General features: G+C 42.3%; 1 protein-coding gene across 1 annotated transcript in view; it reads left to right on the forward strand.

Moving 5' to 3' along the window:
* The window catches only part of LOC124279023 (puratrophin-1-like), a 273,201-nt gene that overhangs the window by 158,141 nt on the left and 92,650 nt on the right, over window positions 1-22,410 (forward strand). Inside the window, exons 3-4 of the mRNA XM_046714814.1 lie at window positions 377-833; window positions 8,799-8,972. Of these exons, the coding sequence (XP_046570770.1) occupies window positions 377-833; window positions 8,799-8,972 (631 nt within the window). The remainder of the gene's footprint in view (window positions 1-376; window positions 834-8,798; window positions 8,973-22,410) is intronic.

The following is a 22,410-nucleotide window of genomic DNA, read 5'->3' on the forward strand; positions in this document are numbered from 1 at the left end:
AGGTCATGAAAGCAGGTCTCTTGTTCAGGTCAAGGCACACTTTCATATGCATGTGGGTATGTCAGGTTGTTTGTATCCCATGTTTTGTGCAGAGCAGACATGCAGAATTTGGCATTTTTTGCCATAGAATCAGTCAGATCAACTGCAGATTCTGTATTGCGAGTTGAAAGTCCCTCCTCCATGTATGAAGTTATGCAGACTAGCAGAACATTCAACAACTTGTTTAAAAATAATTTAATATAAGGAAAGTCCTCAAATCAATACTCCAGGTTCGTTTTCAAATGAATCCAACTTTAGCATGTACAGAAGTTTGTGTTATGATTTCATGTTGTGACGGTCAGAGAAGAAAGTCTTATGATTATCTTTAATTTTTCAGTTAAGCGCCACACGACATGCCGAGGATGACTGGCCACTTGGATACAAGGGAGCAGTCATTGTACACATCTACATCACCTCTGACCAAGAACAACTTTCGGAGGGAGAATTTCTTTTCTGTGTATGTACGCAGAGTAGGGATTGTCCGTGTTTGGTGTTAAGGTACCAGGGTACGGATGGTGTACATGAATATCTTGTGTTAGAAAGTGAATACAGGCAGGTGTTCACAATGGATTGGGTACGCAAGAAACCACCTAAAATGGAAGATCAAGATTGGCCAAGAGTTCTGCGGAACTGCCTGGCCATGATGGAGGAAAAGATCCAGCGCTTACGTTGGGAGGATGTAGCTGGGGATATGGAAACAGAGGATTCTGGGAGTTGTGCAAGTGTTTCAAAGGGATCGGACATATCTGGGGGTCAGGAAACTAACCTCAGTTCAGACTCTGCTGTTGCTAATGGTAAGCCTTTTTTGTTCAATTTTATCAGATTTACAGTCGATCCATTCATATTTAACTGTTTGCACCATCTATGAAGCCCCAAGGCAGATGATGCCGAAGCTTTGCTGGATGATTGCAGGCACATTGTGAATAGTGCTTATATAATTCTGATCCAGTTCGGACCCGTGAAGGTCCGGGTTAGAATTGATCTTCAGTAACCCATGCTTGTCATAAGAGGCGACTAACGGGATCGGGTGGTCAGGCATGCTGACTTGGTTGACACATGTCATCGGTTCCCAATTGCGCAGATTGATGCTCATGCTGTTGATCACTGGATTGTCTGGTCCAGACTCGATTATTACCTACTGCTGGAATATTGCTGAGTGTGGCGTAAAACTAAACTCATTCACTGATCCAATTCGAACCATGGCCTTCAAGGTAGCCAGATTGAATATAGAAAATGATAAACATATGCAATAGTAATCTGTTTTTGTATGTGACATTTGAAATTTGAAATGCTGTACCTGTCAACTCTCACACATATTGTGCGAGTCTCATGCATTTCCAACTATACTCGCGCTCTCATGCCATGCTCCCATTTCTCACTTGGATATTCAAATTTAGACATTTTGAAAAAAATGAACGCGAAAATGTATTTATGTAATCTTTTAACCTCATCAGAGATAGTCTAGTTATGCCTAATTTCTGGTAAAAGTAGTTTTTCGCTGGGGGGGGCTTCGCACCCTGGGCCCCCTACCAGGGTTCCAACCTGGACCTGACCGGGGCCTCCAGATTGTCTCATTCTCACTTTTTGGGGCAGTCAGGGGTTGGCAGCTGTAGAAGGTACAGGTGAGCTACAGAATCTTGTAGCTCCATTTTGTCTCCATTGTCAACTCTCCATGCAGCTTTCTGAGGTCACCCTGAGAGTCAGCCTGATGGTGCTAATTGCTGCTTACACTATGTCTTCTGAATTTCAGAATTCCATTTTTCAACCCCTATGTTACTGGCTATTAATGGCATCATGCAAATTGTGTTTCCCTGGTGATACCTTTGGGATAGGTTGGTCCCTGGCAACCTGTTGCATGTCACAACAGGTGACTTTATGAATTTGATGTCCAGAGTTATTGTCAGGTGTGAGTGGTCCAGGTTGCCGCCATGTAGCGGAAGTGTGCTGTTAACATCAAACAAATAAACCAGATATCATTGCTAATGTGATTTTAATTCAATTATGGCAAACATAAATGTATGCTTTGTTCATTTGCCAATGAATTGCAAATGTCCAAAGACCACTTAATAGATGGATGCTTACAATGTTGAGTGTTGAAGGACCAGCAAATCCCGCAAAGTTCTCCATACAACTACTCCACAATAGCAATTAGCTGAGCTATTTCATGTAATTGTCCGTGGATCAGAACAAAGTACTTTGGTGTTGGTTAATAATTAAATATAAATGATACAGTTCATAAATACTTATCCCATTTCAAGAACTATTAGGCCTCACAATCTTTATGAGGTTGTATTTCATTATGGCGGGGTGGAATCTTCAATCATGTGTTGTCATGTGTTTCTCTGGAATCTCTGTAGGGGAGGAATGCTACAACAGACTAATAGGATCTAATCTTCCATACCTGATTATGGTGTTCCAATTATAAAGCTGAATCGGAAATCACTTTCAGTTTTCATTTTTACTGATAAGTGAGGTGATTTATTTTGGGGCTTGTGTTATGATAGAAAACTAGTTGAATTTTCCTGGCTTAATTGGGTGTAGTAATCTGCAAGGATATGATGGGAAAAATAGATTGAATAACTTTAAAACCTGACCTATGTTTAGTGACACGTATGCTGCAAACATGGGCGGACATTGCCTAGACATTCCATGCAAAGTTATCCCCCTTAACCTTTGAATTTGATAAATCAAATGTCGGTATTTGAATTAACTCCTGTAAGTATAAGCCAGACGACATGCGAGCAACAAGGGAAAGTGTTGCACACATACATGACCCTTGCAACTCACATCAAGACACATTCTGTGGTAAACTTTAGCTTTTCTGATGCGTTTTTTAATTAAATTTTGGAGATTTGAGTTTTGTAATTGATTGTAACAAGCTCTAATAAAATACCAACACCTAAGGTCAATTACAGACAAGAACTTGACAAGGGTGTGTTGCAGAAGATGCCCTTCATCAGGAGTTAAACTGGAGCTTGCAGTACTCTCAGGTAGATTTGCCTACATGTGAAGATGTTCAATTGACAGTATGATTATAGTGATCCCAAATATTGACTGAACATTACAGGGCATTACAGGGTTAACAGATACATGTAGTACACCTGTATACAGGTAACATTGAGACAGTTCAGGTGACTAGGGTCCACAACTACATGTAGTACACCTGTATACAGGTAACATTGAGACAGTTCAGGTGACTAGGGTCCACAACTACATGTAGTACACCTGTATACAGGTAACATTGAGACAGTTCAGGTGACTAGGGTCCACAACTACATGTAGTACACCTGTATACAGGTAACATTGAGACAGTTCAGGTGACTAGGGTCCACAACTACATGTATAACACCTGTATACAGGTAACATTGAGACAGTTCAGGTCACTAGGGTCCACAACTACATGTAGTACACCTGTATACAGGTAACATTGAGACAGTTCAGGTGACTAGGGTCCACAGCTACATGTAGTACACCTGTATACAGGTAACATTGAGACAGTTCATGTGACTAGGGTCCACAGCTACATGTAGTACACCTGTATACAGGTAACATTGAGACAGTTCAGGTGACTAGGGTCCACAGCTACATGTAGTACACCTGTATACAGGTAACATTGAGACAGTTCAGGTGACTAGGGTCCACAGCTACATGTAGTACACCTGTATACAGGTAACATTGAGACAGTTCATGTGACTAGGGTCCACAACTACATGTAGTACACCTGTATACAGGTAACATTGAGACAGTTCAGGTGACTAGGGTCCACAACTACATGTAGTACACCTGTATACAGGTAACATTGAGACAGTTCAGGTGACTAGGGTCCACAACTACATGTAGTACACCTGTATACAGGTAACATTGAGACAGTTCAGGTGACTAGGGTCCACAACTACATGTAGTACACCTGTATACAGGTAACATTGAGACAGTTCAGGTGACTAGGGTCCACAACTACATGTAGTACACCTGTATACAGTCCACACCTGTATACAGGTAACATTGAGACACAGGTCAGGTGACTAGGGTCCACAGCTACATGTAGTACACCTGTATACAGGTAACATTGAGACACAGGTCAGGTGACTAGGGTCCACAGCTACATGTAGTACACCTGTATACAGGTAACATTGAGACACAGGTCAGGTGACTAGGGTCCACAGCTACATGTAGTACACCTGTATACAGGTAACATTGAGACACAGGTCAGGTGACTAGGGTCCACAGCTACATGTAGTACACCTGTATACAGGTAACATTGAGACACAGGTCAGGTGACTAGGGTCCACAGCTACATGTAGTACACCTGTATACAGGTAACATTGAGACACAGATCAGGTGACTAGGGTCCACAACTACATGTAGTACACCTGTATACAGGTAACATTATGACAGGTAACATTGAGTACACAGTAACATTCAGGTCAGGTGACTAGGGTCCACAACTACATGTAGTACACCTGTATACAGGTAACATTGAGACAGTTCAGGTGACTAGGGTCCACAACTACATGTAGTACACCTGTATACAGGTAACATTGAGACAGTTCAGGTGACTAGGGTCCACAGCTACATGTAGTACACCTGTATACAGGTAACATTGAGACAGTTCAGGTGACTAGGGTCCACAGCTACTAGTACATGTACAGGTAACATTGAGACAGTTCAGGTGACTAGGGTATACAGTAGTACACCTGTATACAGGTAACATTGAGACAGTTCAGGTGACTAGGGTCCACAGCTACATGTAGTACACCTGTATACAGGTAACATTGAGACAGTTCAGGTGACTAGGGTCCACAGCTACATGTAGTACACCTGTATACAGGTAACATTGAGACAGTTCAGGTGACTAGGGTCCACAACTACATGTAGTACACCTGTATACAGGTAACATTGAGACAGTTCAGGTGACTAGGGTCCACAACTACATGTAGTACACCTGTATACAGGTAACATTGAGACAGTTCATGTGACTAGGGTCCACAACTACATGTAGTACACAGTTCAGGTACAGGTAACTGTACAGGTCATGACAGGGTCCACAACTACATGTAGTACATATACAGGTAACATTGAGACAGTTCAGGTGACTAGGGTCCACAACTACATGTAGTACACCTGTATACAGGTAACATTGAGACAGTTCAGGTGACTAGGGTCCACAACTACATGTAGTACACCTGTATACAGGTAACATTGAGACAGTTCAGGTGAGACACATGTAGGTACAGGTAACATTGACACAGGTCAGGTGGGTCCACAGCTACATGTAGTACACCTGTATACAGGTAACATTGAGACACAGGTCAGGTGACTAGGGTCCACAGCTACATGTAGTACACCTGTATACAGGTAACATTGAGACACAGGTCAGGTGACTAGGGTCCACAACTACATGTAGTACACCTGTATACAGGTAACATTGAGACACAGGTCAGGTGACTAGGGTCCACAACTACATGTAGTACACCTGTATACAGGTAACATTGAGACACAGGTCAGGTGACTAGGGTCCACAACTACATGTAGTACACCTGTATACAGGTAACATTGAGACAGTTCATGTGACTAGGGTCCACAACTACATGTAGTACACCTGTATACAGGTAACATTGAGACACAGGTCAGGTGACTAGGGTCCACAACTACATGTAGTACACCTGTATACAGGTAACATTGAGACACAGGTCAGGTGACTAGGGTCCACAACTACATGTAGTACACCTGTATACAGGTAACATTGAGACAGTTCAGGTGACTAGGGTCCACAACTACATGTAGTACACCTGTATACAGGTAACATTGAGACAGTTCAGGTGACTAGGGTCCACAACTACATGTAGTACACCTGTATACAGGTAACATTGAGACAGTTCATGTGACTAGGGTCCACAACTACATGTAGTACACCTGTATACAGGTAACATTGAGACAGTTCAGGTGACTAGGGTCCACAACTACATGCAGATTAGGTGTAATCCATGGTAGCGAGGGGGAATTAACAGATTTACCGGCTATTTGGTGCATGGCAGGACACTATCAGTAGAGTGACACAGTCGGAGTAGTGTGTGATCCGTGCACCCTGAACTGTAAAGGTCCCTCTTTTCTTGATGTAGGTTGCGGAACACTGGCTGAACATTTGTTAATCAGTGTTATGTAATATGTTGTAGATATTTTCACTGCACTCATTAACACTGTCATCAGGTTTTGTGAGTTGGTGATGACATGACCTCTGCAGGTTGTGTGAGTGTGGTCGTTAAGAATGGACTCTAAATGTATTTACACAGTGTACTCATCAGTCAGATAGAGTAATCTTTATAACAAACAACTAATGTAATCAAAGATAATCATAGACTGCAACAAGAGGCATCCACTCCAATAAAGAAGTTGTCTATCCATAAAAAGTGTTCCTCTTCATCATACCAGCTTCTACATGCCACTTAAGGAAGTAATATAATCAAAAACAATACAAGACACTACAAACATTGATGTTGAAACATACCCAGTCTGTTACCAAATAGTTATTATTTAATCTTGCTTACTTCTTTTATGGAGGGATGGGGTAGCCCAGTGGTTAAAACACTGGCTCGTCACGCCGAAGACACAGGTTCAATTCCCCATATGGGTACAATGTGCGAAGCCCATTTCTGGTGTCCCCTGCCGTGATATTGCTGGAATATTGCTAAAAGAGGCGTAAAACCATACTCACTCACTTACTCTTTTAAAGTTTTTTAATACAAAGTGCATTAACCAATCAAATGCAATGGCATCATCGTAGATTATATTCCATAGTCAGTACAGTGTCATCAGTCACAACAAGCTGACTGTATTGTCTGGTCTGGTGGAGACAAATCAGGACATTGTGTGTGTCATGCTACACCAACACACACAGGTGTTTCACATAACTTTCAAGAAATAGCTGGAAATCAACTGAGCTGACCATAAGTTTCAAATTGTAATTGTTATTATATCTTCAGCATACCGATCTGTTAATTTATATTTGTTAACATTTTCACAAATATTAATCTTGTGAGTTGCTAATATTTGTCCTTTTGTCTCAGGGATAATAAATTAATTGTGGGTTTGCCATCAGATCTGAGTCCTGGTCCCCACTGTAGCCTAGCATCAGACGGGGGATGTTGGTGTAACGTTCACTGTTAGTCAACAAGACTTGTAATTACACTCCAGTGTTCTACAAGAGAACATGTAATGATGGAGGTATTTCACTGAGGGACCCGTCTATTCTGCATACATACAAATACTCTTATCCCATAAGTAAATACAGTGAATATAAAATCAATAGTACTTTGATAGTCTCTGAAGGACTATCAAGTGTGTGGCCATTTTTACAGTGTGCAGATGGCTAGAATGTGAAAATAGTACCTAAGTAAAAGTGAGCTAAGGTGATATACTGCATGCACCACAAAGCATCCTTCCGGACAATTAACCTGACAGAGCTTGGCTTGATTGCCCAGAGTTGATTTTCCACTCAGTTATGTAATGTTGGCTCATTGCGCTAATATCATGTAATTCCTTGTAATCCTATCAAGCTGACCTGAAGGGTGCTGTGTGCCCCACTGTTGCAGGGATTGAAGCTGAGAGTCACACTGCAGCAGGGACTGCACGGACATGTATTGCCAACACATTCCTAAATCTGGGGCCAGAAGTCGTAGCTTTTCGTGATACACTTGACAGCTGGGAGGCTCCAAGTTTTTGTGGGGATATTTCAGACAGGTCATGAACTATTGTAACTGTTATAACTATTTCACTAGTATGTTGAAACGGTTCATCTCGGTAAATCATTTTAAGGTTGTTGTCTGCTGGTATTTATCGATTAACATCCCATTAATTTCTCAAGTGTGAATTGGTTGGTTACACATGAGTTGTATAAGGAACAAATCATTTCAGGTGACATTTGTATTGACAGTCTTTGTTGAAGCTGAAGACAATTTGCTTTTGTGATGTAAATGTTTTCTTCACCATGTGGTGTAGACGTAGTTATTGACCCATTTCCTATAGAGGAGCTCACAGGCTAGGGACAGTAGTGTGTTCTATATAGGCAAGTGGCGTGTGTGTCTGCCATGGAGTGATGCAGTGCAGAACACTGGGATCACAGTCTACCTTTATTAAAGAGGGTTGGATACCTGGCCAGGGTCACACGATACTCACAGTGTTGGGATGGGCAGGAGACAATAGCCGATAGAGACTGACAGATGCTGGTTTGGTGTTTGCTCTTCCATTACAGACCAAGTCTTGCTTCTTCCAGTTTGTGTAACTTGTCTAAACCCTGGGATCATGTAACATTTAGGGTTTATCAGCCCTTGTAGTAGTACGGATTAATGGAGTGAAGTTGAGTGCACTTTCAGGAGTAGACAATGGCTGTCATTCGCTATGGAGCAGTATGGGAGAGAAAAGAACATTGGAGAAGTATCTTCTGAATGGGACTTGCCGTTTGCCCTCATTCATGCAGCTTTGTTTTGATGGCAGTGGTTGCAGCACCCTACACTGCATGGTAGTGTGTCGTCTGCCACCAGGCTGTGGCAGCTGCTGTCTTAGTCATACCCGCAGTGAAAGTTGGTAAACTTTGGATACATGATAGATAATTGCACCTCAGTACAGCTCTCATCAAAGAATGGGCGGACATCATAAGGTCAATGTGGCTGTGTTTGTGGATGATGTATGGTGAATGTGAGCAATTATTATCACAATGGCAGACATGGATTGTATTGATGAGAGAGGTATCGCTTTATCGGCAGATTCCCCATCAGCTTCAGTGAAGGATGGAGGCTCAAGTCAAAGTTGCAGTCGCCACAGCAGCAGCGGAAGTCTAAGTAGCAATGGATACCACACCAAGCGGGACTTAGACTGTCCTAGAATTATCATGGATCTCGACTACGATCTGCTCCGATCAGGAGTAGCCATTTTACCAGGTGAGTCATCTATATTTTTGTTTTCCACCCTCAAGTTAAATGTTGATGTTCACTGACCTAATTTTCTGATTTGATAACCCAAGAATTCAAGAGGCCATGATTGATGGAAAAAGTTTTTGTTTGCGTTTGCCCTCTAGGCTTGTGTTGATGGTTGTATTACAGGTATCTCTGGGGTACAGCTGGCTGTCTAGTGTAGGATTGCATATGATCTTGCACAATGAATGTGCATGCTTCAAAGGTTGAAGAGAGTAGGTTTTATGTTTATGGAATTGGGGACATACAGGACACAAATAGACAATACAGGACAGAGAATGACAACATCTCATCATACTGTCCTCACAAAAACAAATATTCAGGTCTAAAGGTTTCATTTTGCAGAAGTACATTAGTATACATATCATATGAGTAATTACTGTCATAAAACTGTTTTAATTACAGTTCAGTATTTTATTACTGCTGTGATTGTACAGTCATGTTTTGGTTCAGGTTCATGTAAGTAAGCACACAGATAGGAGAATGTCTACACCTCCTACAGGATGCCATGTTGATTATTTGTGGGAGAATATGTCTTTATGTATGAGCTGTGGCAAGTTGCCTGATGAACTGCATGATCACTAGAAAGAGTTGATGTATGCTATTGATTCACAACACCAGCCATTGACACTGAGTGTGGTCCATTGAGACTTGACCACCCATCACAGACACACATACACTAGTCTGTCTGTCTGTCTGTCTGTCTGTCTGTCTGTCTGTCTCACAGTCCATGAACCACATTATTTTCCCTACTGCCCAGCCCTCTCTGCAATGCTAAAGCGGGGATGAATGATGCAAGTCTAGAATTCCTCAGGTTCAGGATTTCCCATCTGACTGGGGCTCCTTTTCAATTTAAATGGGTTTATTTGTTGCTATCAAAATTATATATATTTTCAGAAACTAAGACCCATGATGTCCAGTAAATCTAGATAACCTGACATTACGAGACACAATCTATTAGAGGGATATTTATATTTTTTAGAAATAAACGATTAATTATTACCTTCGAGACTTGTGCAAGTCTACCCAACCCTCTGCAATGCTGTAGCCCTAAATGAAGTCTAGATTTCCTCAGGTTCAGGAATCTCCTACAGAGCTCCAGATAAGATTTAGCTCATGTGGGTACTGTACCCACTGTATTTTTTTGGAGTGGGTATTATGAATGTTGAGTGGGTATTTCATTATCTGTTACCCACTGCTTTCAAATATGTGCGTATTTTAGTCATTTTACTCACCTAAGTATTATGTCATTGAGTAAGTTTACTAAGCAGGTATGTTCTGCCTTATGTCATACCTAATCAAAACCAAGTTAAATATAATGGAAATGATTTCATAAAAAATCACTCATCTTATACTGACAGTACAACACTAGTCCTATACTAACAGTACAACTTGATAGCAATCGATGTCTTTTTCCTTACACAAGCAATTTTTTTAAATATATTCCGTACGCATTTGTTTTAAACCTTTTGCGTATCTAACATTTTAAATGCGTAATTGGTACGCAACAATTATTTTTCAATGCGTAATTGGAAATTTTCTATGCATATTTTACCCGGATACGCAGCTTATCTGGGCCTCTGCTCCTATCTCATTGGGTCTCCTTTTCAATTTAAAAGGAATTATTTGTTCAAAATCGTGTACAGCCAGAGACTAAGCGCTAGATCACCCACAATAAACACACTGATAAACCAGTCAGTAGTTATTTTAGTAGCATCGAAATCTTTCAAAAAGGTTTGGTGGTGGCATTGTATGTGTTAATTTATAGAACTAACTGCTAGTACAAGGCAGTTTGGGAAGTCAAAGTAGAAATGATCACTTATATATGCAATTCACAGAAAATGAACAAACTTTTTGTAAACCTTTTAAATCACTAAAATATAGTAATGTTGAATGTGACGCTATGAACACTTTATTTACAAAACTGAAGAGAAACAGGACCACGGCATGTTGACAAGAAATCCTATTCGGTTGAACGAGGGACCACATTGTGTAGAATTGCAAGCCTGACACTTAGAAGTATGGACATAGGTTTGAAGCTTACTACAATAAGGGGTTTATGCACTACATCCCGATATCAAATTTTCAAGATTAGACTCATAGTGACGAAAAAACAGTTATGTACCAAAGCCTATTCGTCTCCCCTCGCCGCCATCTTTGACGATTTTCTATGCCGTTTCGGGATGCTATGACTGCCGTGTTGGGATGCTATGAATGCCGTTTTGGCTCATGGATCAGGGCTCATGGATCAGGTGCTAGGTTAGGTCACTGACCATTGGTTGCTTGTCAGCTTACCCTGACAACGGGATGGTTACTCAGTGCTGAAATCAGTGGCTTGTTATTGTGGTTTGAAAGCAACTGATTTTCCATCAAACTAGAGCATTCCACTCAGTCATGGTTAGACTAACGCCTTTTCTCTGAATTTATATATAAGTTTGATTGTAACAAATAAACCCATTTATATTGAAAACAGAGACCCAGGGAGACCAGAGAATCAGAACCTGGGGAAATCTAGACTTCATTTAGGCTTGCTTCATTTAGGGCTTTAGCATTGCAGGGAGAGCTAGGCTGTAGGTAAAATAATATGGTTCAGGGACTGTAAGACAGACTAGGTCATGGTAGATGGCAGCAGTATCTACTTGTAGCACAGCAACTCCTTCAGTAAATTCTGAAGAGAATGTCAGTGTGTTCTGCTTCAGCACTCTTATGATAAACAATATGGTCTGGTATTAATGGATGCCATTGTCTTGCATATACCAGCACATTCATGAATATTCATTCGGGAAGTTTTCATTTAATTGTTGGTTTATCAGCTGGATAATTTGAATGCAGCCATTAATTTTTCGCCTTTGTGTTGAATGATGTTACATTTCAGCGAGTTATTTCTGTTCCCCAATGAATTTTTTATGTTTAAAATTAACCATTGATTCTTTGAATAGAAGAGAAGTGTGCTTTTATTGCTCCATAATTTTTAATCTGCCATGTTAACGTTCAATGTCTGAATCATAATATCTTTGAGTTCACATAAATGAGAATGTTATATTATCATCACTGTTCATGACGTATCTAACAGTAGCAGTATTTGTGTTTCACTGACCATATATTGCAATATTCATATCAGAGTGATAATGCTTAACACATCATGACAAAATTGATATTATTTCCTATGAAAGACACTGTTTATTTTCTTTGTCTTCTTGGGGCAGTGGGGTAGCCTAGTGGTTAAGGCGTTCGCTTGATACGTTGAAGACCCCGGGTTCGATTCCCAATATGGGCACAATGTTTGAAGCTCATTTCTGGTGTCCCCTGCCTTGATATTGCTGGAATATTGCTAAAAGTGGCGTAAAACTAAACTCACTCACTCACTCTTTGTCTTCCTTGTCATTTCCTTGTGACCTTTTGCTTATCATGATAATAATTATGCAGCCAGTTCCATTTACTTATACTCCCCAGGTATGCAGTCAGTCCCATTTACCTATATACCCCTGGGGAGTATAGGTAAATGGAACTGACTGCATACCTGGGGTGTACCGATATATGTAAATGGAACTGACTGCATACCTCAGGTAATATAGGACTGACTGCATACCTGGGGTGTATTGGTAAATAGGACTGACTGCATACCTGGGGTGTATAGGTAAATGGAACTGACTGCATACCTGGGGTATATAGGTAACTTGAACTGACTGCATACCTGGGGTATATAGGTAAATGGAACTGACTGCATACCTGGAATATATAGATAAATGGAACTGACTGCATAGCTGGGGTGTATAGGTAAATGGAACTGACTGCATACCTGGGGTGTATAGGTAAATAGAACTGACTGCATACCTGGAATATATAGATAAATGGAACTGACTGCATAGCTGGGGTGTATAGGTAAATGGAACTGACTGCATACCTGGGGTGTATAGGTAAATAGAACTGACTGCATACCTGGGGTATATAGGTAACTTGAACTGACTGCATACGTGGGGTGTATAGGTAAATAGGACTGACTGCATATCTGGGGTGTATAGGTAAATAGTACTGACTGGGACTGACTGCATACCTGGGGTGTATATATATGCTTAATTGAATGTTGAGCCCATGTACAGGCCTACCAAAGAATACTTTCCCACTGAGAAGAAAAATGCTGGTAGGCCTGATGGATGTATAGTAATTGTATCCTTAGAGGCAAGTCTACGTGCAAGTCTGATGTTGTAGGTGAGGCCTGTTCAGGGTGTATAGGAAGCATACGCAAAATGTATTTGTCTTTTATGACATGATGACAAACAGTGTGTGACAGATCACCTCCTGGAAAGATATCACAGGTGATCGATCACCTCCTGGAAAGATATCACAGGCAGTCAGTGATTTTCCTGCAGCACATTTTATCGATTTGTCTGTATAAAAATTGTCTTGAAATGTTGTCCTATCACTGAAATATTGGAGTTACAGTCCAAATGTGAAATTCTCAGCATGATTGTAATATATGGATTATTGTAATAATGACTCCCTAAGGCATTTCTTTTACTTGACTTCTTACTTTTATGGAGTAAACAAAGTTGCCTGTGTTGGTAATGAGTAGAACTGTGTCCCTGAGGCTAGAAGGGCTGAGTAGACATTATACATGGGTGCCTGTGTTGGTAATGAGTAGAACTGTGTCCCTGAGGCTAGAAGGGCTGAGGCTAGAAGGGAGTAGACATTATACATGGGTGCCTGTGTTGGTAATGAGTAGAACTGTGTCCCTGAGGCTAGAAGGACTGAGTAGACATTATACATGGGTGCCTGTGTTGGTAATGAGTAGAACTGTGTCCCTGAGGCTAGAAGGGCTGAGTAGACATTATACATGGGTGCCTGTGTTGGTAATGAGTAGAACTGTGTCCCTGAGGCTAGAAGGGCTGAGTAGACATTATACATGGGTGCCTGTGTTGGTAATGAGTAGAACTGTGTCCCTGAGTGCCTAGAAGGGCTGAGTAGACATTATACATGGGTGCCAGTGTTGGTAATGAGTAGAACTGTGTCCCTGAGGCTAGAAGGGCTGAGTAGACATTATACATGGGTGCCTGTGTTGGTAATGAGTAGAACTGTGTCCCTGAGGCTAGAAGGGCTGAGTAGACATTATACATGGGTGCCTGTGTTGGTAATGAGTAGAACTGTGTCCCTGAGGCTAGAAGGGCTAGAGTAGACATTATACATGGGTGCCTGTGTTGGTAATGAGTAGAACTGTGTCCCTGAGGCTAGAAGGGCTGAGTAGACATTATACATGGGTGCCAGTGTTGGTAATGAGTAGAACTGTGTCCCTGAGGCTAGAAGGGCTGAGTAGACATTATACATGGGTGCCTGTGTTGGTAATGAGTAGAACTGTGTCCCTGAGGCTAGAAGGGCTGAGTAGACATTATACATGGGTGCCTGTGTTGGTAATGAGTAGAACTGTGTCCCAGAGGCTAGAAGGACTGAGTAGACATTATACATGGGTGCCTGTGTTGGTAATGAGTAGAACTGTGTCCCTGAGGCTAGAAGGACTGAGTAGACATTATACATGGGTGCCTGTGTTGGTAATGAGTAGAACTGTGTCCCTGAGGCTAGAAGGACTGAGTAGACATTATACATGGGTGCCTGTGTTGGTAATGAGTAGAACTGTGTCCCTGAGGCTAGAAGGACTGAGTAGACATTATACATGGGTGCCATTGTTGGTAATGAGTAGAACTGTGTCCCTGAGGCTAGAAGGACTGAGTAGACATTATACATGGGTGCCTGTGTTGGTAACAGTCATGTAACCCAAAGGCTAGGTTTGTTTGTGTTTTAACCACTAGCTTGTCTCTCAGCCCACTCTGTCCCATTCTCAGCTGTAGGAAATTGAAACACTTGTGGGTTATTTGTAGTAATATGTATTACACTTACACATAACTCTGTGTGTGTGTATGTGCATGCATGTATGAATGCGTGCATGCATGCATGTGTATATGTGAGACTGTAGGCTCCATGACAGAAACACATAGACTCTCACTGCAATATTTGTTTTAAATATTTGCTTTTCATTTTCATGTTTCTATCCACACTGACAATACCAACAGTAACCTGATACACTGTAAGTTCTGAAACAATGTCTGTGAGTGCCTGTCATATGCCTGGAAGAAAGCATCCTCTCCAGCAGACTTGCACCTGAAGGGGGGGGGTGTCACCTCTCCTGTGTATACTTAGGCCCGTAATTAGACATGGCTGTGTCAAGCCTGAGCTTTGATGGGGAGATAATTCAGTCAAATATGCCATATTTTGGTCAAACACAAAAGCCATCAAGAACCTTTGAAGGTTTTGTAACATTTCAGGCCAGATGCCTTTAACAACGTATTGCAAGGGCCATGACTGATAATGACTTCCAGCTTGTGTAGGGAAGTGTAAGTAATATGTACACAGTTACCATTGTCATTCGTACATGAGTATACAGTTAGCTTACACTTGATGACTTTGATCTGGACTGTTAGTGTTTAGATAACCATCTAGGTATGTATTGCCAGTCCATTCATGCAAAGAATAGCTTCAAGTATCAGGTGTTTTATGTTGCTTGACATTAGGAGGTGATCATTTGGATACAGAATATTTATGGACATGTCTTTGTTTTTTATTTGTAAATCATGAATGTTGCAGTTGTTAACACTTGTGAAGGTATGTCAGGAAGTCTTGAAGATGTAAACATGTTTAGGATACGGTTTGGGTTCCAGCTGTATACATTGTAATATGATGTTTAAAGTTCATTGGCTAGCCATGCAAGTTAGATCTTAATGTACTGGCAGGCAGTCACTTGGTCAATGACATGGCAGTGTACCCTCCTCAACAAGCTCCATCAGTGCTCACAAAATTATTAAAAAGATTGTGTGGTCCATACTTGATTATTGACAGGCCACCACCATTTGGTACTGATACAGGAGATCCATGCAATTCCTTGACACAGCATTCCATGATGCATTTAGTTGGTGATTGTACTGACGAGTCCATGTACAACGACAAGGAGAGTCACGTGACTCACGTGTCTGTGGGGCACACATTCACTGCAGGTAGACCGTGCAGAAACACAAACCATGTCTCTCTTGGGGTCCAGGTTGAGTGGATTCAAGTGTTTTGTTGCAATTTAGACCATGTCACTTTTGACATTGCTTCCAATTTTAATCATCCTGTTATCAATATTGCTTCATGAGAACTGTTTTCAAGACAAGTCGAAAAAACTTCCAAATTGATCTTTGTAAGAAAAGTGCCAATTGAAGTGTGATCATATTATATGGTTGGGTAATTGTCTGAGACTTGGCCTCTCCATCCCTAATACGTCTACTGCTGCGCTCAGCCCAGTGTCAGCCTGACTTCCAGCCACCTAATAATTGTGCAATTTGCAGGCAAACATCGATTACCCCTATTGGCTGTGTCTAAAATTAGCATATCAAACCCCAAAAATAGCAAGTGTGTGTCTTTTATCCTTATGAGCTTCCAGGAAGTGCCAGATATAATGATGGTGCTGGGATGAATGGAAATGGTAATGTTACCTTATATATCAGGTTTAAATGACACTGGTCAGAGGCATCTTGAATAATGTCAGTTGGAAATGGCATGTTAATGTCCTTTGTTTGATTGGTGTAATTATTAGTTGTTGTGAACGAATGTCAGCTTGCAGTATGTCTGTGTGTTCATGATGAACTGATGCGTCTTGGTCAGCTGAAGTCATTACATGTTTTGTAAGTGTACTGTCAGCTGAAGTCATTACATGGATAGTGTACTGTCAGCTGAAGTCATTACATGGATAGTCATAGAGTAGATGGGTAGTGTCTTGCTTGATTATGTTCTGAAGGTGGGAGACTTATGCCTTGAATATTGAAGAGAATTTAGTCATTGATAATGGAGGCATTGATTTATTTAACATACCATGAAAATGTCACTTTTGTAGTTTGGGGTAATGCTTCTCTCTTTTATTTCTTTCATCTGTAATAATGTGATATTACTGAATAACTGTTTAAATAGCCATTAAACCTAACTCACTCACTCACCCTTTCATCGACAGTGATTATTGCCATTACTGACTCTGTTCTACAGCAGCCTACTATGAATACTTGTTTAATATCCCTAGATTCAAGTACCACCATGTGGCTTGGTAACACTTTGTCACAGATCATTACACCTCTGTGAGGTTATCATGATAGATCTCATTTTATGTTGAAGCCATGTTGTTGGTGTAAATGTTGAGGAGGCGTCCGTTGTTCCAGCTGGTAGTTTGTATATGATTCAGTGGACATTTTGTGTCATCTGTCCACTTCAACAAATCACTGTCCACAATGTTCCATGCGAGTTATTGTACTGTCTTGAGTGTTGGGCACATTTACTTCCCACAAAGACCCACAGCTGTGTAGACAGGGTTAGGCATGATATACACCATAATGAGGTTGGATGTTTTTTCCACAGACATCCCAAAGACATTACTGTAAGCATGTAATACCAGAAGTACCATGTCAACAAATTTGTACCAAAATATGCAATTAATCCTGTGAATACACTATCTGGTTATGAAACAAGTTTTCATTGTATGTAAATAATTATGATTGTCTACCTTATAAATTGTGTTCAAAATGTTATTCAAAATTTTGTTCAAAATTGTTAACAATATGGGGGATCTAGTGGTGATCCCAGTCTGTGGAGCCATGGCAGGGAGAATTCAAGTGATCTTGGTCTGATGAGGCTGCATCTGTGTGCCCATGGATGGACAATCTAGTGGTGATCCCAGTCTGTGGAGCCATGGAAGGGAGAATCCAAGTGATCTTGGTCTGATGAGGCTGCATCTGTGTGCCCATGGATGGGCAATCTAGTGGTGATCCCAGTCTGTGGAGCCATGGAAGGGAGAATCCAAGTGATCTTGGTCTGATGAGGCTGCATCTGTGTGCCCATGGATGGGCAATCTAGTGGTGATCCCAGTCTGTGGAGCCATGGAAGGGAGAATCCAAGTGATCTTGGTCTGATGAGGCTGCATCTGTGCCCATGGATGGGCAATCTAGTGGTGATCCCAGTCTGTGGAGCCATGGAAGGGAGAATCCAAGTGATCTTGGTCTGATGAGGCTGCATCTGTGTGCCCATGGATGGGCAATCTAGTGGTGATCCCAGTCTGTGGAGCCATGGAAGGGAGAATCCAAGTGATCTTGGTCTGATGAGGCTGCATCTGTGTGCCCATGGATGGGAAATCTAGTGGTGATCCCAGTCTGTGGAGCCATGGAAGGAGAATCCAAGTGATCTTGGTCTGATGAGGCTGCATCTGTGTGCCCATGGATGGGCAATCTAGTGGTGATCCCAGTCTGTGGAGCCATGGAAGGGAGAATCCAAGTGATCTTGGTCTGATGAGGCTGCATCTGTGCCCATGGATGGGCAATCTAGTGGTGATCCCAGTCTGTGGAGCCATGGAAGGGAGAATCCAAGTGATCTTGGTCTGATGAGGCTGCATCTGTGTGCCCATGGATGGGCAATCTAGTGGTGATCCCAGTCTGTGGAGCCATGGAAGGGAGAATCCAAGTGTATCTTGGTCTGATGAGGCTGCATCTGTGTGCCCAATGATGGGCAATCTAGTGGTGATCCCAGTCTGTGGAGCCATGGAAGGGAGAATCCAAGTGATCTTGGTCTGATGAGGCTGCATCTGTGCCCATGGATGGGCAATCTAGTGGTGATCCCAGTCTGTGGATCCATGGAAGGGAGAATCCAAGTGATCTTGGTCTGATGAGGTTGCATCTGTGCCCATGGATGGGCAATCTAGTGTGATCCCAGTCTGTGGAGCCATGGAAGGGAGAATCCAAGTGATCTTGGTCTGATGAGGCTGCATCTGTGTGCCCATGGATGGGCAATCTAGTGGTGATCCCAGTCTGTGGAGCCATGGAAGGGAGAATCCAAGTGATCTTGGTCTGATGAGGCTGCATCTGTGCCCATGGATGGGCAATCTAGTGGTGATCCCAGTCTGTGGAGCCATGGAAGGGAGAATCCAAGTGATCTTGGTCTGATGAGGCTGTGATCTGTGTGCCCATGGATGGGCAATCTAGTGGTGATCCCAGTCTGTGGAGCCATGGAAGGGAGAATCCAAGTGATCTTGGTCTGATGAGGCTGCATCTGTGTGCCCATGGATGGGAAATCTAGTGGTGATCCCAGTCTGTGGAGCCATGGAAGGGAGAATCCAAGTGATCTTGGTCTGATGAGGCTGCATCTGTGTGCCCATGGATGGGCAATCTAGTGGTGATCCCAGTCTGTGGAGCCATGGAAGGGAGAATCCAAGTGATCTTGGTCTGATGAGGCTGCATCTGTGCCCATGGATGGGCAATCTAGTGGTGATCCCAGTCTGTGGAGCCATGGAAGGGAGAATCCAAGTGATCTTGGTCTGATGAGGCTGCATCTGTGTGCCCATGGATGGGCAATCTAGTGGTGATCCCAGTCTGTGGAGCCATGGAAGGAGAATCCAAGGTATCTTGGTCTGATGAGGCTGCATCTGTGTGCCCAATGATGGGCAATCTAGTGGTGATCCCAGTCTGTGGAGCCATGGAAGGGAGAATCCAGTGATCTTGGTCTGATGAGGCTGCATCTGTGCCCATGGATGGGCAATCTAGTGGTGATCCCAGTCTGTGGAGCCATGGAAGGGAGAATCCAAGTGATCTTGGTCTGATGAGGCTGCATCTGTGCCCATGGATGGGCAATCTAGTGGTGATCCCAGTCTGTGGAGCCATGGAAGGGAGAATCCAAGTGATCTTGGTCTGATGAGGCTGCATCTGTGTGCCCATGGATGGGCAATCTAGTGGTGATCCCAGTCTGTGGAGCCATGGCAGGGAGAATCCAAGTGATCTTGGTCTGATGAGGCTGCATCTGTGTGCCCATGGATGGGCAATCTAGTGGTGATCCCAGTCTGTGGAGCCATGGCAGGGAGAATCCATGAGATGAGATCAGAGACGCGTGTGATTATGAAGGCTTAGTAACATCAGTGTTGGATTGTGGGAGCTGGGATCATGGAGAGTGAGTGAGTGAGTTTAGATTTACGCCGTTTTTAGCAATATTCCAGCAATATCACAGCGAGGGACACCATAAATGGGCTTCACACGTTGTGTCATGGAGAGTAGTTTCCAGACATGTATCATTTCAGAAATAGTCTGAAGAGCTACAGTTAAGTCTGGATCAATTTCTTTCTCTTAGAAATCTGTAAATCAAAATTTTGTGTTCTGTGTACTTGGTGAAGATGAACATATGGACTTATTTGAAGGATATGACTTTTCATTAAATATTGAACAGAAGATATTCTTGTGTTCTGTTGATTGCTGAGGAAGGTGAAACTATCTCAGACGAAGGTTTGGTGTAACATCTTGCAGACTTTCTGGATGAATGCAGCTGTATTTTCTTGTTATGTCTATCAAAACTCGGAACTAGCCATAGATAAGTGTGACATTGATCCTGGAATTGATATTTGTCTGATGCAGTGTCACTGCATCCACAGACGTTACATGCATTCATAGATCATTTAATCATTACACCCAATTTTAACATATCCAACTTTCTTTTTTTTTCATTTGGTGATTAAAATTCAATCCTGCTGACATTACATACAAACTATAATAATCTCTAAGAGTCTAAATGAGTCTCTTAGTTTTCATAGGTATGGGATATTGAAGGCTGTAGTATGTCTCTTTGATGTGATGTTCTGGGGCTCTGGCTGAGCAATAAGGACAGCTGTATCCTGGTTTCCCATCCTGGTGAAACAGGTTGCATTAACAGCTGACATGGCGCTAAGTCTCCTCATCTTTTCGCCAACATCCTTCAGTGCCCCGGAGAAGGGAATACAGCCTTGCCTCAGTGGACTCCTGAGGAACTTTAGAGAAATCTCCCCAGCTATTCTCTACGGAGGGGTCAAGACAGGCCAGAGGCTGGATCTGACCGATGAGAGTATAATTATGTCTTCATTTTGCCTCTCACCACTGGCTGATGAACAACTGATGTTGGGCAGTCCTGTTGGGTGAAGTTGTGTCTGCACTAATATCACAATGATGTTCAAATGATTTCCAGGTGATAGATCTGCTTTCATAATAACAGGTGGATACAAACATACTGTGTTTACAAAATATAGCTTGTTTGCTTTGATGAAAAGAGGCATGACAGCTTTAAGCAAATCAACAGAAATCCAAAGATTTAAAAGCCAGTATAGTTAATGTTAATACTCCAAACTTCTCCACAATTTTATTTAGTCATAAGAAACTTTACCATTTTAAATGGTGTGGACATATATTACCTACTTTCATAGAGCTTGCATCATATTCAGAAAAAAGAACTTTCTATTTCATTCATGATCACAATATTTCAGTTAGAACAAGATGATAAATTGTTGTTAATACTTGTAACTTTCACTGTGAATCCCAATATTTCTGGTGTCCCCCAATGGTGATGTTGCTGGATTATTGCTAAAAGTTAAAACTATCTCACTCGCTCACTCACTCACTCACTCACTCACTCACTCACTCACTCACTCACTCACTCACTCACTCACTCACTCACTCACTCACTCACTGATCGAACACACAGCATCAAAGTATAAACACATCCTCAGAAGATTAGCTGTGCACAGATTCTGGAGCTGTGTAGTCCGTTCTAGGTCTCCATTATGAAATATGTGTGGCTTTATTTGTTAGGGACAGTTGACCAGTGTGCTTTATGACTGCCCCTGGGCACAGACGACCATACAGAGCACAGATAGGGATGGTATTGGACCATACACAGCACAGATAGGGATGGTATCGGACCATACACAGCACAGATAGGGATGGTATCGGACCATACACAGCACAAATAGGGATGGTTTCGGACTATACACAGCACAGATAGGGATGGTATCGGACCATACACAGCACAGATAGGGATGGTATCGGACTATACACAGCACAGATAGGGATGGTATCGGACTATACACAGCACAGATAGGGATGGTATCGGACTATACACAGCACAGATAGGGATGGTATCGGACTATACACAGCACAGATAGGGATGGTATCGGACTATACACAGCACAGATAGGGATGGTATCGGACTATACACAGCACAGATAGGGATGGTATCGGACCATACACAGCACAGATAGGGATGGTATCGGACTATACACAGCACAGATAGGGATGGTATCGGACTATACACAGCACAGATAGGGATGGTATCGGACCATACACAGCACAGATAGGGATGGTATCGGACCATACACAGCACAGATAGGGATGGTATCGGACTATACACAGCACAGATAGGGATGGTATCGGACCATACACAGCACAGATAGGGATGGTATCGGACCATACACAGCACAGATAGGGATGGTATCGGACCATACACAGCACAGATAGGGATGGTATCGGACTATACACAGCACAGATAGGGATGG

This window comes from Haliotis rubra, unplaced genomic scaffold, assembly GCF_003918875.1.
Source record: "Haliotis rubra isolate DU_JTF1 unplaced genomic scaffold, ASM391887v1 Scf245, whole genome shotgun sequence".
Taxonomy (NCBI): Eukaryota; Metazoa; Mollusca; class Gastropoda; order Lepetellida; family Haliotidae; genus Haliotis; species Haliotis rubra.